At 42.5% G+C, this 16,360-nt stretch overlaps 1 protein-coding gene across 6 annotated transcripts in view; it reads right to left on the bottom strand.

The window, feature by feature from the left end:
- Positions 1-2,858: 2,858 nt before the first annotated feature.
- The window catches only part of LOC147122981 (TNFAIP3-interacting protein 1-like), a 164,903-nt gene continuing 151,401 nt past the window's right edge, over positions 2,859-16,360 (bottom strand). For 5 of the 6 annotated variants that reach the window (XM_085963017.1, XM_085963031.1, XM_085963040.1 and 2 more), the window contains 3 exons: positions 10,846-11,010; positions 5,173-5,251; positions 3,383-4,855 (listed from right to left, as the gene is read on the bottom strand). In XM_085963017.1, coding sequence (XP_085819143.1) covers positions 4,824-4,855; positions 5,173-5,251; positions 10,846-11,010 — 276 coding nt within the window. In that variant the 3' untranslated portion in view covers positions 3,383-4,823. Of the gene's footprint in view, positions 4,856-5,172; positions 5,252-10,845; positions 11,011-16,360 lie in introns of all 6 variants that reach the window. The other variant, XM_085963027.1, reaches the window with a different exon arrangement.

Here is a 16,360-nt window from a genome sequence, read left to right as displayed (position 1 = left end):
GCAAAGAACACCACTGTACTGTGAGGTTCATGTGATGTGACCGAACAACTAGACTACACCTTCCAGAAGCTATTATGCAACCCCAGGCCCTGGTCTTCCCCACTCACTGCCTCCCTCCCTTTACAGCAACCCCAAAGCCCACATTTCATTGCTCACTCTGTCAGAACCTTGATTTAGCTGCCTCCAGTTCCCAACCCTACAATCCCAGTTTACAGGCCTTATTCAATCTGTTCTCATCCCTATATAAGCTCTGCCCCTGATGTGTGTCAGCCGTGGCTCAGTTGGTAGTACTGAGTCAGAAGGTTGTGGGTTCACGTCCCATAAATGCAAGTCTTTCTTTTTATGTAAGCACTACTATTCCTCCAGAAACTTGCTGATTTAACTTTGAGTCTCTTCCTATCTCTACCTTAGCATGTCCCCACTCTAGCTTCTGACCCAACTACATATTTCAACACTCAATTACATTCTTTTTAAAATAAAAATTAGTTGATCGGTCTATAGTACCTTTAAAGGTTTTACTACATTAAAAGGAGCTATGGAAATGCAAGTTGTTGTTGTTGCATGCAGATGGAGTGTCAATACCAAGGGCACTTTTCAAGTCAAGCATGGTTAGAGGGCATGGAGATAATTGAACCAAGGTGGAGAGGAGAGGAGGGGATAGGTGGAAAAAGGAGAGAAGAGGGCGAGGATGGAGAAGACTAAGATTGGGGTTGGGGTAAGGGGGAAAGGAGAAGGTTAAAGAGAGGAGTGAAGATAGGGACAGGAAGAGGGGAGACAGAAGAGGGAGAGAGGATTGGGAAAAGGAGGGGATGGGAGGAGAGGGGAGAAGAAAGGACAGGAGATAAAGGGAGAAATAGGAGAAGGGGGAAAAAGAGGCATTCTTTGGAATTCTCTACCCCAGAGGGCTGTGGAGGCTCAGTCATTGGGTACATTCAAAGCAGAAGTTGATAGATTTCTGACTAGTAAGGGCATCAAGGGATATGGCAAAAGGGCCAGTGAATGCAGTTGAGGCAGAAGATCAGCCATGATCTCATTGAATGGCGGAGCAGGCTCGAAGGGCCTACTCCTGCTCCTATTTCTTATGTGCTTAGGAGATGGGGAAAGGAGGTGAAGAGAAGGGGATAGGAAGAGAGGGAAGGAGAGAAAAGAAAGTAGAATATGGGGCAAGGGGGGAAAGTGATGGGGAGAGAGGGGTGAAGGAGGGAGGGGAGAGGAGGGGGGGAAGAGTAGGTGAAAAATAAGGGAGCAGAAGGCGGCGAGAGAAGGGAGTGGAAGGAGCAGAGAGGAAGATGAGGGGTTGTGAGAGGAGGAGGGAGGGAACCAGAAGAGAGGCTAGGGGATAGGACCAACGTGAGTGAAAAAGATAAGGAGTGAGGGGAGTGGGAGAGGATCAGAGGCGGGGGACGTGGCAGCGTTTTGTTCAATTCAGTGAGGGGGGTTTCTCATGGGTAATTTTTCCTCAGTGGAGGTTACTAGTATAGGAATGTTACCTCAGCTGGAGGAGGGGTGCAGTAATTCTTTTTTTATTCAGTGGGGTGCCGGGCCCCGGGGAGTGTCGACAATGTACGAATGTTGCATCAATTTCCAAAATGTGCTTTCTCTCGATGAGGTTCCCTGACGGTTGCCAAATTAATTGCTCTTATAAAAAGTTCCAGGATTTAATCAAAATTAATGTTAATAAGGGGCAAGTATATAATTTTAAAAACTACATGCAGGTTGTTAACAAAATGTCACAAGGGAAGGATAATAACTGTAGGCCCAGAAACCTGCTCCATTTCCAAATGCCAATGCATCGGAGATCTAGGTGCCTGACTCCATCAGAATTTGCGGAGTTAATCAATTAGCATGACATTGGTGGGTACCTGTACCAATATTGGTGCCACTGGGACTTTGGCTAGAAGGATAATTGCTAAGGGTAACCAGATTAAATTTTGTCCGTAGTTTAGAGTACTTGCTGGCTTCTCCAATGGCTCAGCAAATAAATGCATCACCCAGTGTGATACCAAGCGCAGGTCCAATCTCCAGTCTGTGCTGAGTTAGCTAATTGGTTGGAGTGGCAGTAACATCATTACAGTTACCCTCAGTCATCCTGGGCTGGGTTGGAAGGGAAAAAAAATAAGCTAGGATTCCAACTCCGGATCACTGCCCAGGAAATTGTACCATGCACACATTGGATGAGGACAGGTTCAAGCTTAGCCATTATCCCCAAAAGGTTGGGTAGCTTGCTCGCACTCACTTCGAGTCTCTCACCTGAAGAATGGACAGTTGGACAAAATGCTGCAGGGCACATAACTATCCCCCAGCACGAAGCAGTGCCTACAGAAGAGGGGGAAGAAAGGTGGTGAGAAAAGAGAGAGACACAAAATTGGTCAAGTTTGCTACTTAACCCATGATCTTGTAACAAAAACCCTTTCCCCATAACCACCACAAATGCTGGTGAACTAGCACCATAACTACACCAGTCAACACTGAGACAAATGGCAAACTTAGCCGATTATGTCTCTTTTTTTCTCTCTCCGGTTTTCTTATGAGGAGGAAAAACTGCCGGGTTATGGGGAAAGAACGGGGGGAGTGGGTCTAACTGGATTGCTCTTTGAAACAGCCAGCGCAGAATCGATGGGGCAAATGGGCTCCTTCTGTGCTGTACTATTCTATGATTACCAACACAAGACCATAATTGTAATCCAAAAGTACCACCCAGCATTTGTGTTCTGATGCAATTACTTTTCAAACTCCTATTGACATTATTTTACTAGATTACAATGAATACAGCTGAACCTGGAGAAATATGTGAATGTGTTCCGTTAAACATGCATACTCTAAAGATGCAACAACCCTCTTCCAAATAAACACACAAATTGTCAGGTTAAATCTCTCTTTCCCATTAGTTAAAAAAGTTGTATGATATTAAACAGTCACAATATGTTACAAAGCATTCAACATTTAAAATATACAGAGTTTATCAGGATGACAATAGGTTGGTTCAAAGATATTACTATAACAATGGTTATTCTATAGCAGTGGAAATTGAGAAATGTTTTCATGCAACCTGAATAATGAATGCTAATCAGTGCCCAAATAAACACTGAAGTCATTTTCCTGGTTGACCTATTTGGAAATGTAAGAGAAAGCTTTCCTTGGATTTATATAAAAAAAACTGAAAATGGAAGTTCAAAATATTATAGAAGTAATGTGGATTAAAATTTCAAACCACTTGAGCAAAATTCCTATCCAGATTGCAAATTCAATCAGAATGTGCAAATTTCCCTTTAATTTTATACCACCCATGTCAGATCTCCTTTATGGCTTCCTCACCTGGACAGTTAAACAGCTCAGATGGGAAATCATCTTTAGTGACAAGGGAAGAATTTCTTTTTCCAAGTAATTTTTACCCCAAATTTATTATTACACAAAATAATGGAGGGCCAAAGAACAACAAGACTTAGGACCACTCACTGGTTTTGGAGGTCGAGATGCACTCCTGACCTCTGATGAGGTATTACTTCAAAACAATTTTAACTTATACAAATTCATCTTGAGAAGACCAACTTATTATTTTTTTTTAATATCCCAGCAAGACTGGCTGCTCACATACAATTTAGAAAGTAAGGTATTTAACATCTGAGACATGCATTTTAGCACTAGTAACAAATCAGCTTCTGAACAAGAAAAACTTGTATTTATATAAGCACATTCTCATGCCCCTCAAAAGGTCCCAAAGCATTTCACATAGAATGAAGTTACACGGTAGAACAATTATTGTGGACAAACGTGACAGCCATTTTATATACAGTCAAGTCCTCCAAACAGCAGTGAGATGAATGGCCAGTCAATTTGTTGTTGCTGGTGTTGGTTGAGGGAGGAATATTGGCCAAGAAACTGGAAAGATCATTCAAAAATAACATTGGGTCCTTGAACATTAGAAAAGGCAGTCAGGGACTCAGTTTAATGCCTCCTCCAAAGAATGTCACCGACAACAATGCAGCACTCCCTCAGTATTGCACTGAGCCGAGATTATGTGCTGAGGCCCTGCAATGGAGCACAAAAACAACAATAACAACTTGCATTTATATAGCACCTTTAATGCAGTAAACATCCAAAGGCACTTCACAGGAGCATAATCAAACAAAAATTGACACTGAGCCAAAGAAGGAGACATTAGGGTAGGTGATCAAAAGCTTGGTCAAAGAGATAGGTTTTAAGGAGGGTCTTAAAAGGAGGAAAGAGAGGTAAAGAGGTTTAGGGAGGAAATTCCAGACCTTAGGGCCTCAGCAGCTGAAGGCAAGGCTGCCAACACAAACCAGCAAAGCTTGAAGTCAGAGACACAAGTGCTACAAACTGAGCCAAATCAACAAAAAGAAAAACAATAATGCACTGGCCAAGTTACAATATTTTCTAATACGTAATCTATCACCCCACTATTGGCAGCCCTAAGCTGTCTAGGCCCTAAGTTTTGAAATTCCCTCCCTAAATCTCTCCGCCTCTCTCCTCCTTTAAGATGCTCCTTAAAACCTACCTCTTCACCTTATGTGACTTGGTGTCAAATTGTGTTTGATAATGCTCCTGTCAAGCGCCATGGGACGTTTTACTACATTAAAGGAGCTATGTAAATATAAATTGTTGTTATTGTCGACACAGTCAGGAAGGCAAACTTTTGAATCATTCTTTAATATGTTATTATGGTTTCTCTTAGACAGGGAAACAAACAACATACATTAAAATATTACAGTGGCAGCTGCATCAGGCCGATGGTCAGCAAAGGCCTAGTGTTGTTTGAAGGCATTGATAAATATTCATAGCAATTGCTTTTATTCCAAAAGCTGCTATTTCAGATGTCTTTTTGCTGAGGTAATATCTGAAATTAAATGTGGAAATAAAAGTTTAGGATTAATTTAATACAATTTTCAAAATTAGTTTCTTTGCATTTGAATGCAGATCTTCCAGTAAGTGTTAAACATAGATATATACAGACATAAGACAATGATTATCAGTCATCAAGCTATAAATAGAAATCTCAAGAATGAAAATTTTCCGTATAATATACGAAGTACTGAGCCAAAAGGACAAGTTTGATTGATATGTGGAATTGAATTTACACCCCTACACCTTAATCCCAAGAATAGCAAGAAGTTTATTTAAAATGCATTAGTATTGGACTGGTCCATTTCTTACCTTTTGGCCTGCATTTTTGACTATTTTGCTGATCTGGTGAAAGCTGGTTGGAGTATGGCATATACCATGGATACTCTGGCTGCAAATTACAGAATAATTATATGTATATTAAAATTGAACAAGATTACTGCAAATCTATTGGACGGATGATGAAAATGACGAGAGCTTTGCATTCTTTAGTACAAATATCAGAGGAATAGCTCAGATGTTAATGGTAGGTTATGCAATGATTTTTTAAAAAAATGTTTCAATCCATCTCGTCCACAAATATGAAACATAATCTTGTTAGATTAGACAGGAATTACAAATGCTTCTCCATTGAAAAAGTGTACCTGGTACAAAAGATAAATTCAAAATCTACTTTGAACTCAGAGCAGAGTGAGAAATGGCAGAAAGGAGACTGTGATAAGCAGCAGGATTAAAGGAATACTCCAGGATAAGACCCTGTAACAGCCTGATCCTCGAGCATTCTTCCAAAAGTACAGACCTATTGTAGAATTTAAAATTTAAAATTCAAAGCCACCTTTGGTTAGGTGGCAAACAGATATAGAATCATACAGCACAGAAGGTAGCCATTCGACCCATCGTGCCTGTGCCGGCTCTTTGAAAGAGCTATCCAATTAGTCCCACTTGCATTATGAATCCATCATTGGTAACTTGATTGCAGTTCAAATGTTCCCTGACAATGTAGATATGGCTTGACAGTTGAAATGAATATGAAAATGGGACAAATAGTGCAGACCCACATACATGTGCAGGTGTCAGACTTTGCATCTCTGAGTCAGAGGTTGAAAGTTCACAGCCCCACTCCAGGACTTGAGCACATAATCTCTGCTGATAATTGCAGTGAGGGAGTGCTGTATTGTTCGAGGTGGTGTCCTTCGGATGAGACGTTAAACCGAGGTCCCATCTGCCCTCTCAGGGTGCTGTGATTGACAGTAACAGAGGGAAGGCAAGGTGTGGGGCAAACGTTGAAAGGGGAATTGGGGTTGTGGTCACTGGTACTGCAGGCGGATGATTCGATCCCGGATATCCCGGCCAGAAAAAGAGCTGTCTGGGCTGCATCCTTACTCTTCTGCATCCTCCTCTTCTGCGCCCTCCTCTTCACTCTGCGAGCAGATGCTGTGATGCTCTAAATCTGAAATAAAAGCATAAAATGCTGGGAATACTCAGCAGGTCAGGCAGCATCTCGACCTGAGACGTGAACTCTGGTTTTTCTCTCTCCATAGATGCTGCCTGAGTTGCTGAGTGTTTCCAGCATTTTCTTTCTTCTCAGAGGCCTTCCTTTACCATCCGAGGCCTTGCAAGCATCCAGCAGCACTCCCTGCACTCTTAAAAAAAAAACTTTAGTATGTATTGCACTAAGCCACTTCAATAAAATTTTAAAAAATCCAGTCCAAAAGCTTAAATTCAAGCTTACCTAAAAGATGTGTGTCCCTTTAAGAGGTGCTGACAATGTTTGTCAGCCTACTGAATGTGTGCTTTTCAGAGCGAGCTTAGGACCCAGCGCTGAACTCAGTGCTAAGGTCAAAGTTCAGTGAGGGGTCATAAAAACATAGAAGATAGGAGCAGGAGTAGGCCATTCGGCCCCTCGAGCCTGCTCCGCCATTTAATGAGATCATGGCTGATCATCCAAATTCAGTACCCTGTCCCTGCTTTCTCCCCATATCCCTTGATCCCTTTAGCCTTAAGAAATATATCCAACTCCTTCTTGAATATATTTAATGAATTGGCCTTGCACACTGACTGACGTCACCTTCTCTTCATTTACGGAATGTCCAGGGCTAGCGTTGCTAAGGACCTCATCAAATGGCGGCCGCCGAGTCCTGTGCCAGAGAATGGCGCTAGAGTGGTGGCCACCATTTTTCACCAGGACAGCGGCGCAAATGGATGGCAGCTAGTGGCCCAATTGTTAAGCTCGAGTTTTCTGGAATTAAAAACAAGAAAACTCATTCTTGTTCTTTCAGGAGAAAATAAATGAAATCCAGTCACATTCACAAATAACAAGTTGTTTCATTTTCAGCTACTGCAATTATACTTTATCAGTTATAGTTTGGGAAAGACAGTTTGTATGAGGGCAGAGAGAGAGAGAGAGAGTGAGAGGACCTTTACATAAGAACATAAGAAATAGGAGCAGGAGTAGGCCAATCGGCCCCTCGAGCCTGCTCCGCCATTCAATAAGATCATGGCTGATCTGATCCTAACCGCCAATCCACTATCACAGAACCATCTCCTGAATCTAACAGAATTAGACACACGAAATAGGAGCAGGATCAGGCTACACGGCCCCTGGGCCCGCTCCGCTACCCACAGGGCCATGACCGATCCGAACCTAGACTCATGTCCAAATTCCTGCCCGCTCCCCGTAAGCCTTAATTCCCTTTACTTCTAGGAAACTGTCTATTTCTGTTTTAAATTTATGTAATGATGTAGCTTCTACAGCTTTTTGGGGCAGCATATTCCATGGACCTACCACCCTCTGAGTGAAGTAGTTCCTCCTCATCTCAGTTTTGAAAGAGCAGCCCCTTATTCTAAGACTATGCCCCCTAGTTCTAGTTTCACCCATCATTGGGAACATCTTCCCCGCATCCACCCGATCCGACCCCTTCACAATCTTATATGTTTCAATAAGATCGCCTCTCATTCTTCTGAACTCCAATGAGTAGAGTCCCAATCTACTCAACCTCTCCTCATAGGTCCATCCCCTCATCCCCGGGATTAACCGAGTGAACCTTCTTTGTACTGACTCGAGAGCAAGTATGTCCTTTCTTAAGTATGGACACCAAACTGTACGCAGTATTCCAGGTGCGGCCTCACCAATACCTTGTACAACTGAAGCAATACCTCCCTATTTTTATATTCTATCCCCCTAGCAATGAAAGCCAACATTCCATTGGCCTTCTTAATCACTTGCTGCACCTGCATACTAACCTTTTGATTTCGTGCACCAGGACCCCCAGATCCCTTTGTACTTCAGTACTTTCCAGTTTCTTGCCATTAAGATAATAACTTGCTCTACAATTTTTCCTGCCAAAGTGCATAACCTCACACTTTCCAGTATTGTATTCCATCTGCCAAATCTCTGCCCACTTACTTAGCCTGTCGATGTCCCCTTGCAGGTTTTTTATGTCCTCCTCACTCACTACTTTCCCTCCCATCTTAGTATCATCTGCAAACTTTGATATGTTACACTCGGTCCCCTCCTCCAAATCGTTAATATAGATTGTAAAGAGTTGGGGACCCAGCACTGACCCCTGCGGAACACCACTAGTTACTGATTGCCAGTCTGAGAATGAACCATTTATCCCAACTCTCTGCCTTGTTAGATAACCAATCCTCTATCCATGCCAGAATATTACCCCCAATCCCGTGATTTTTTATCTTAAGCAATAATCTTTTGTGTGGCACCTTGTCAAATGCCTTTTGGAAGTCTAAATACACTACGTCCACTGGTTCCCCTTTATCCACCCTATACGTTACTTCCTCAAAGAACTCCAGCAAATTTGTCAAACATGACTTCCCCTTCATAAAACCATGCTGACTTTGTCTTATTAAATTATGATTATCCAAATGTCCTGTTACTGTCTCCTTAATAATGGACTCCAAAATTTTACCTACCACAGATGTTAGGCTAACCGGTCTATAGTTTCCAGCCTTCTGTCTACTGCCCTTTTTAAGTAAGGGTGTTACACTAGCAGTTTTCCAGTCTGCCGGGACCTTTGCCGAGTCCAGGGAGTTTTGGAAAATTATTACCAATGCATCCACAATCCCTACCGCCACTTCCCTCAAGACCCTAGGATGTAAGCCATCAGGTCCAGGTGATTTATCCGCCTTGAGTCCCATTATTTTACCGAGTACCACTTCCTTAGTGATTTTGATCGTGTTTAGCTCCTCCCCCCCTTTAGCCCCCTGTTTGTCCAGTGTTGGGATATTCTTAGTGTCTTCTACTGTAAAGACTGATGTAAAATATTCAGTGTTTTTGCCATCTCCATATTTCCCACCATTAATTTCCCGGTCTCATCCTCTAAGGGACCAACATTTACTTTAGCCACCCTTTTTCTTTTTATATAACTATAAAAACTCTTACTATCTGTTTTTATATTTTTTGCTAATTTACTTTCATAATCTATCTTCCCTTTCTTAATCAATCTTTTTGTTATTTTTTGCTGTCTTTTAAAGTTTCCCCAATCCTCTATCCTCCCATTAGATTTGGCTACCTTATATGCCCTTGTTTTTAGTCGAATACTATCCTTAATTTCTTTACTTAGCCACGGATGGCTGTCTTTTCTTTTACACCCTTTTCTTCTCAGTGGAATATATATTTTTTGGAAGTTGTAAAATAACTCCTTAAATGTACACCACTGATCATGTATCGTCTTACCCTTTAATCTATTTTCCCAATCCACTCTACTCAATTCCGCTCTCATACCTTCATAGTCTCCTTTATTCAAGCTTAGCACGCTTGTTTGAGATCCAACCTTCTCACCCTCTAATTGAATATGGAATTCAACCATGTTATGGTCACTCATTCCAAGGGGATCCTTTACTAGGACATTTTTAATTAATCCCGTCTCGTTACACAGGACCAGATCGAAGGTTGCTTGCCCCCTGGTCGGTTCAGTTACATACTGCTCAAGAAACCCATCCCTAATACACTCAATGAACTCATCCTCAAGGCTGCTCTGCCCAATTTGATTTGTCCAATTAATATGATAGTTGAAATCCCCCATAATTATAGATGTTCCCTTATTACAAGCCTCAATTATTTCCTGATTGATACTCCGTCCAACAGAGTTGCCACTGTTCGGAGGCCTATAGAGTACGCCCACTAGTGTTTTTTCCCCTTATTGTTCCTTTCCTCCACCCAAACTGTTTCATTATCCTGATCTTTTGACCCAATATCATTTCTCTGTTTTACAGTGATTCCTTCCTTTATTAACATAGCCACCCCACCTCCCCTTCCTTCCTGCCTGTCCTTCCTGATCGTTAAATAACCTGGTATGTTTAATTCCCAGGCATTGTCACCCTGCAGCCATGTTTCTGTAATGGCCACAAGATCATATTTTGTTACGAATGCTACATGCATTCAGATAGAGAACTTTCAAAGATGTTTTGTGACACTTAGTTCCTGCTTTTGCCCTTTTTATTACTTTACCTTTTACTCCATACCTTCTGCCCCTTCCTGACACGCTCTGGTTTTTAATTTCCCCACTGCTACCTAAGTCTATTACCTTCTCAGTTGTCATTTTTATTATTTGCTCTCTAGGAACCTCCCCCCCACTTGTTCAAAGTACTCGCCTTTGTCTACACAAAACCAAATGACTGTAGTATGCAATGTATTTTCCTGAGGTTGGGTTGTTCTGCATTGACCCGCAGGCTGGTTCGCCATTAAAATCAGATGAGGCCGGTCAGAAACACAAGCAGATCCGCTCTTCAGTGATGTTACCAGGGCAGCATGGAGGAAAGAGATCTGGCAAGGAGGGTCTCCACTGAAGTAGGAACTTTCAACTTTTCTTACAGAAAAGGACTATATAGACATAGACATGGGCAGGACTACTTTAAACAAAAAGTACTGTGCTTCCCTTACACCTGACTTTCCCTTTAGGGATGAGGTACAAGTTACAATTTCTCTGTATATTTTTAGGATTTCAAACCAAACCGACTAGTACTCACCATGGGGTGCTGATAACCTCTACTTTCTGTCTGTGTCGTTAGCAATGCCGGGCCTGGATAGTGGATGGGGATCCCGTATGGATGTCCATAATTAACATATGGTGCACAGGGTGCATATGCCAGAGGCGGACAAGGGGCGGTAGGTGACTGTGAAAAGCCTGTAGCCTGAGAGAAAGATACAAAAAGTCACATGATTTACTTTGGAACTCTCCGAGTGGGTTAATGCAAATTTTATGCCATTGACATGTGCTATGTCTTCACTTTCCTATTTTTAGAAACAGAAAGCAGCAATAATCGTTTTATCTTCTAATAGCATCACAACTCCTCTGAGCACATGCAGGCTGGGGCCAATGGCATATTTTAGTCAATAAAATAACTGAACTGGTCTCTCCAAAGTGAATTCAAGTTCATACAGAGGGTGCACTTGCATCCCCCATAGACATTTCAGCCCCTTAATTGTTCCTGCAATGCTTTATTTTAAAGATACAAAAACACAAACAATATTCACAAATCCTTGAAGGTGGCAGGGCAAGTTGATAAGGCAGTTATAAAGTGTATGGTATACTTGGCTTTGTAAAATAGGTGCATTGAATACAAAACCAAGGAAGTCTTGCTAAACCTTTACAAATTACTGGTTAGGCCTCAGTGGAGTATTGTGTACAATTCTGGGCACCACACAAGGATGTCAAGGCCCTGGAGAAGGTACAGAGGAGATTTACTAGGATGGACCAGGGATGAGGGAGTTCAGTTATGTGGAGAGTTTGGAGAAGCTGGAATTGTTCTCCTTAGAGCAGAGAAGGTTAAGGGGAGACCTAATAGTGGTATTCAAAATTATGAGGGGTTTTGATAGAGCAAGTAGGGAGAAACTATTTCCTCTGGTAAGTGGGTTGGTAACCCAAGGTTGTGGCTTTAAAATAATTGGCAAAAGAATTAGAGGGGAAATTAGGAGAAATGTCTTCACACAGAGGGTTAAGATCTAGAACCTACTACCTGAAAGGCTGGTGGAATCAGATCCCATAGGAACATTCAAGAGGCAATTGGACATGTACTTGAAGAGGACTAATTTGCAGGGTTATGGGGAAATAGCTGGGGTGTGGGACTAAATTGGACAGCTCTTTCAAAGAGTCAGCGCAGGCACAACGGGCCCAATGGTCTTCTGTGCTGTGCAATTCTATTATTCTTCTATTCTACTTCCACTTAAAAAAAAATTGAAAATGACTTTTCCTCCCCTCCATATTTTCTCTGAATAAAAAAGAAAATTAAAAAAGAGACTAAGATGAGAAAGGAAATTTGGTAAACAAACTGGTAGAGATATTGGAATATATGGTCTGGATTTTTGTCCTTGTTTTTGGCAGGAACAGTGTTTTAGCGTGCCCAGAATTAGAATACAGGCTCACTGCTTCGCTCCTGCGGTCGTTCGGCCTGCTGCCATTTTGATTGGGGCCTTCAGACAGGTAGCCAAGTCTCCTGCCAGAAACAAAGCAGCCTAAGCAATCCTTCAAGGGTCTGTGCACGCTGCTCCAAAAACAGGGGATCTAGGTTGTTTTTAAGCAATTTTTGGAGGGCCAGAAAAAGCCTTGGTGCGACTCCTCGATGTCTGACTCTTCGCTGCTCTTCCCCAGGATTACCTCTCCCCAGAAAATGCCATCTTGGCACCCGGAGGGGCTGCCAGATTTCCCGCGTTCCTGTCCCCCCTTTGGTGCGTTGCCTGTCTGTGCCTCCAAACGAACAGATAGCTGGCCATGAATATTAAAATGAGGCCTGACCATGAAAATGATCAGTCTCCAAGCCACCCAATCCCATTGACATTAATATGTCAGGTCTAATGTGCTGCTAAAGGGTACTCTTGGCTGAAACATTTGATCCATTCTTCACAAAATAAAATGGGAGGGATACCAATATTTTAAAGTAATACTCATTAAAAGTAAACAAACACTTGTACATGACCCATGAGTCAAGTATTTATTGGCAAAACTGTCGCTTCCTTTAAAGGGATGACTGTAGAGGCAATGATTTTGGTGTAGGTCAGTGTTTGTGAAGATAGGCAATGAATCAAGATACCATTATGCTGGGAAACAATATACTGTATATTTGCAACTGAAGCTTAAAACAGTGGCAACTCAGGCTACATATTAGCAATGGCAAGACGACATTTCCTGACAGTATGTTAAATTAAGTTATTCAATCTATCTCCACATATCCTGCTAACATGCAGTGCCCTTGTAGAATAATGATAGATACTTCGGCTGTGTATGATCAGCTTTAGGAGGAGATTAGCAATAATACTATCAATGTTACTACCTGTTCCTTGGAGACAGCGGGTGCAGTTCTAACAATGAGTCACTGTGTTCATACAATTACAATCCTTACTACTTATACCGTCCATGCTTATCATGGGCAAATGGCACTAACTATTTGTCATTTCCACTGAAATCAATTACACAGGTGCCGCTTCTAACACATTAAGCCAATTGGCTATTTAGGACAATTCAATAAACATTTTGCACCTTGTTAAAGTGCGATTAAGTATGGTTAACTATTCACCGGAGAGTGCCGCAGTACTGCAGTGTCACTGTTTGTATCCGGGAGTCTGGTGAAATAGTGGCCGAGTGACAGGATTACACGTACTTACCAGCCATCGCTCAGGCCGCAAGATCTCTTTGCCTTCCAAAGTATGTGTCCCTCCTCCATGAACAAGGTGGAGCTGGAAGTCAAACTGGCTATGGGCACTATTTTTATTTTAACACTTTGCACTTTACTGTCCACTGTTTATATCGGTCAAATCGTGTTAACACCAACGTGGCCGCTATAAGCAGTGGGGACTGTACCTGTATTTTCTCCAGAACTGTACTACCCCTAGGTAGTCTTTCAAAAAGGAACAATGTAGTAGCTATAAGGAAATGGTGAGCAATAGCCAGAGAGACTTCACTACAGTCTCTGGGGTAGATTTTGACTTTGTGCAAGAGTGTAAAATGGGTGACAACAAAATCAGCAGCTCATTTTACATCTCGGTCATGAAGTCAATGGAAATAAAAAAATCAGGAGAGATGTAAAGCACGCTGCCGATTCTCCATCGCCCGCTTTACATTATCGCACAAAGTCAAAATCTACCTCCTCAGTTTCAGTAACTCAGTTATTCTCAGGTGTAACTTTGAAATGGGAATTAAATCTCAATACCACTAAGCTCAACAGTTCCCAGTTTCTGTCTCCAGCCAACCACCCAGTTCAGTTACCTGAATAAATTAGAAAGTTGAAGGAAGTTTGTTCTGTGCTGTTCAAATTCAAAGGGCTTTTAGCACAATAAAAACGTCAAACTTCACTTCCAAAAGTTAGCATTTATGCAAAATGTGTTTGAAAATTAGAAGACATGTTCTTGTTGTGGGTTAATTTATTGAAAAATTGAATGTCATTATTTTAAATTTCAATCTGACCCACACCTCACTGATGTAAACAGTTAGTCAGTGCCTTTGTAGAATAATTTATGACAAGAACAGATAAAGACGGAGACGTGTGTGGGAGCAGACTGAGGTTTTAATGAAGATGGCTGCCACATGGTCCAGAGCGCACTTGTTTAAAATGGCTTTTTGATTACAAAGCTTGTTCCCATGCTGCCTGCAAATGTCTGTATAATAGCGGGCAATAACAGAGGACATTCAGCCATCACTGACTATCGTTGCAGCAGGCTCTGTTCTGGTTGAACCGGCCTAGTTACTTTAACTGCTTTGGAAAAATTGGCAAAGATCACTAATGAATTCTAGACTGCACCCAAGAAGCTAATTATCATTTATAAGCCTTGCAAGAGAGTTGGCAGGCTCTTCAACCATGGAATGGTATCACAGCTGGCCAGATGTCTACACTACCCATACTCACTCAACACAGGGCTCACTAGAACAGCGATTAGGAATTGGAATGCACAATGATTTTACCTCTCACTAATTCTCGGGTTATTGAGGCTAAATGTAACACTCAAACGTTGCTCCTGACTCAAATCAGCTAATTCAGCACAGACCAGAGATCAAATGTGGGAATTAACTGGTCTGCAAGGTTCAGCCCCAGAACAGTATGCTTCAAAAAGAACATTAAATGATGGGAAGAGAACCGAAAAGTTTAAATCCTGAGTGACCTGAAGTAAAAAAAAAAATTACGGGGGATGTTAACTAGTGCCAGTTTTCCACCCCACCGCCACCTTCACACCGCTGGTTTAATAGGCGGCTGAGGCACCCACCTGACTGAAGTGGGAGCCTCATGAATACATTTAAATCAGGGTGCTATTACGTAGCAAGGATCCCAGAGCCATTTTAATGGCCTACTGGGCGGAGCCTTAGCCACAGATGCTCCACTCAGTAGAACCTGTCAATTAAGTGAAGGCTCATTTGTGCCTCACAAAAATAATCTTGGCCACTGCTGCCCCAAGCTTCCCTCTCCGCCTGCCCCCATGACTGTGAATTCCCTCTGCTACGAATTATCTTGCTGCTAAGCCAGGTGTCCTCTGGGCTGTCTGATATGATATTGTGCCAGCCTGAATCTGGCAAGCTGTTTGCTCACTGGTTCTATTCATATGAGGTGCAGCCTCTGAAATGGTTCAGGCCTCTCGCTGCCCCTGACGAGCAGTCTGCCCACGTATCTGCCACCCATCCACCCAAATGATAAAATACCTCTTCTTAAGATAGCAGCAGGCTATCCGAATCGCTCATAGCCTAGGAGTTGAAAAGGTACCAGGTAGCCCAAGTGAACGAAATTGGTCTACATTTGATCCCCAGTGCAGTGGATTTCTGGAGAAGCAGAAGGAACAATCAATTTCCTCCTGTGTCTTCAGGAGAATTTACAGAGGAGGCAGATTTGAGTTTTGTACTCCTGAATCCCAAAATCTCAATCCTAGTAAAATAGGAAGATACTAAAATATTGTGTTTTTTTCCCATCTATTTCTCTGGGCCCAAATATTGTCATCATTTAAGAAATAAGGAAAATAACAAACTCCAAAAGAGAATCCGTATGTGTTGAACCTAGGTCAGTATGGAGTCTGGTGCTGAAGAGGAGAATTTTAACCCTCAAAAACAGGTGGGTTTAGGTCGGGTGGGATGTAAAAAAATTTAAATCGCAAACCCGAAGCCAACCGGACTCAAACCTACCAACTCCTGGTTTTAACGGATGTGTGATGGGGAGGGCGGGCAACCAACCCCCTCCCATTTAAATATTTTAAGGAGGCTGCGTGCCTCAGATTTTATCTCTCTTCCAGGTTTACCCCTGGTCGGCAGCTAAAGGAAGGTGAGGACTGGTGCGAGGAAGAGGGAAGTGTCTTTTTAGCACTGCTTGTGGGCCAGGAGCAGGAGTGTTTCCTCCCAGCCTAACCTACTCCCATCCCTGCGATCAGATCCCCCACCACATCACCGCCTCCCTCCCCGCAAACACCGACAACCCCCATGAATGGACCTCCCCCCCCACCCCTGCCCCTGCAATCCTCGACCCCTCATCTCTGCCCTCGATCTGTCTCCAATCCCCCGCTATCACCCCCCCA

Source organism: Somniosus microcephalus, chromosome 2 (assembly GCF_052327205.1).
Source record: "Somniosus microcephalus isolate GS21.2 chromosome 2, FLI_Smic_1.0, whole genome shotgun sequence".
In the NCBI taxonomy this organism is placed as follows: domain Eukaryota; kingdom Metazoa; phylum Chordata; class Chondrichthyes; order Squaliformes; family Somniosidae; genus Somniosus; species Somniosus microcephalus.
This window is presented reverse-complemented; position numbering and strand designations above follow the sequence as displayed.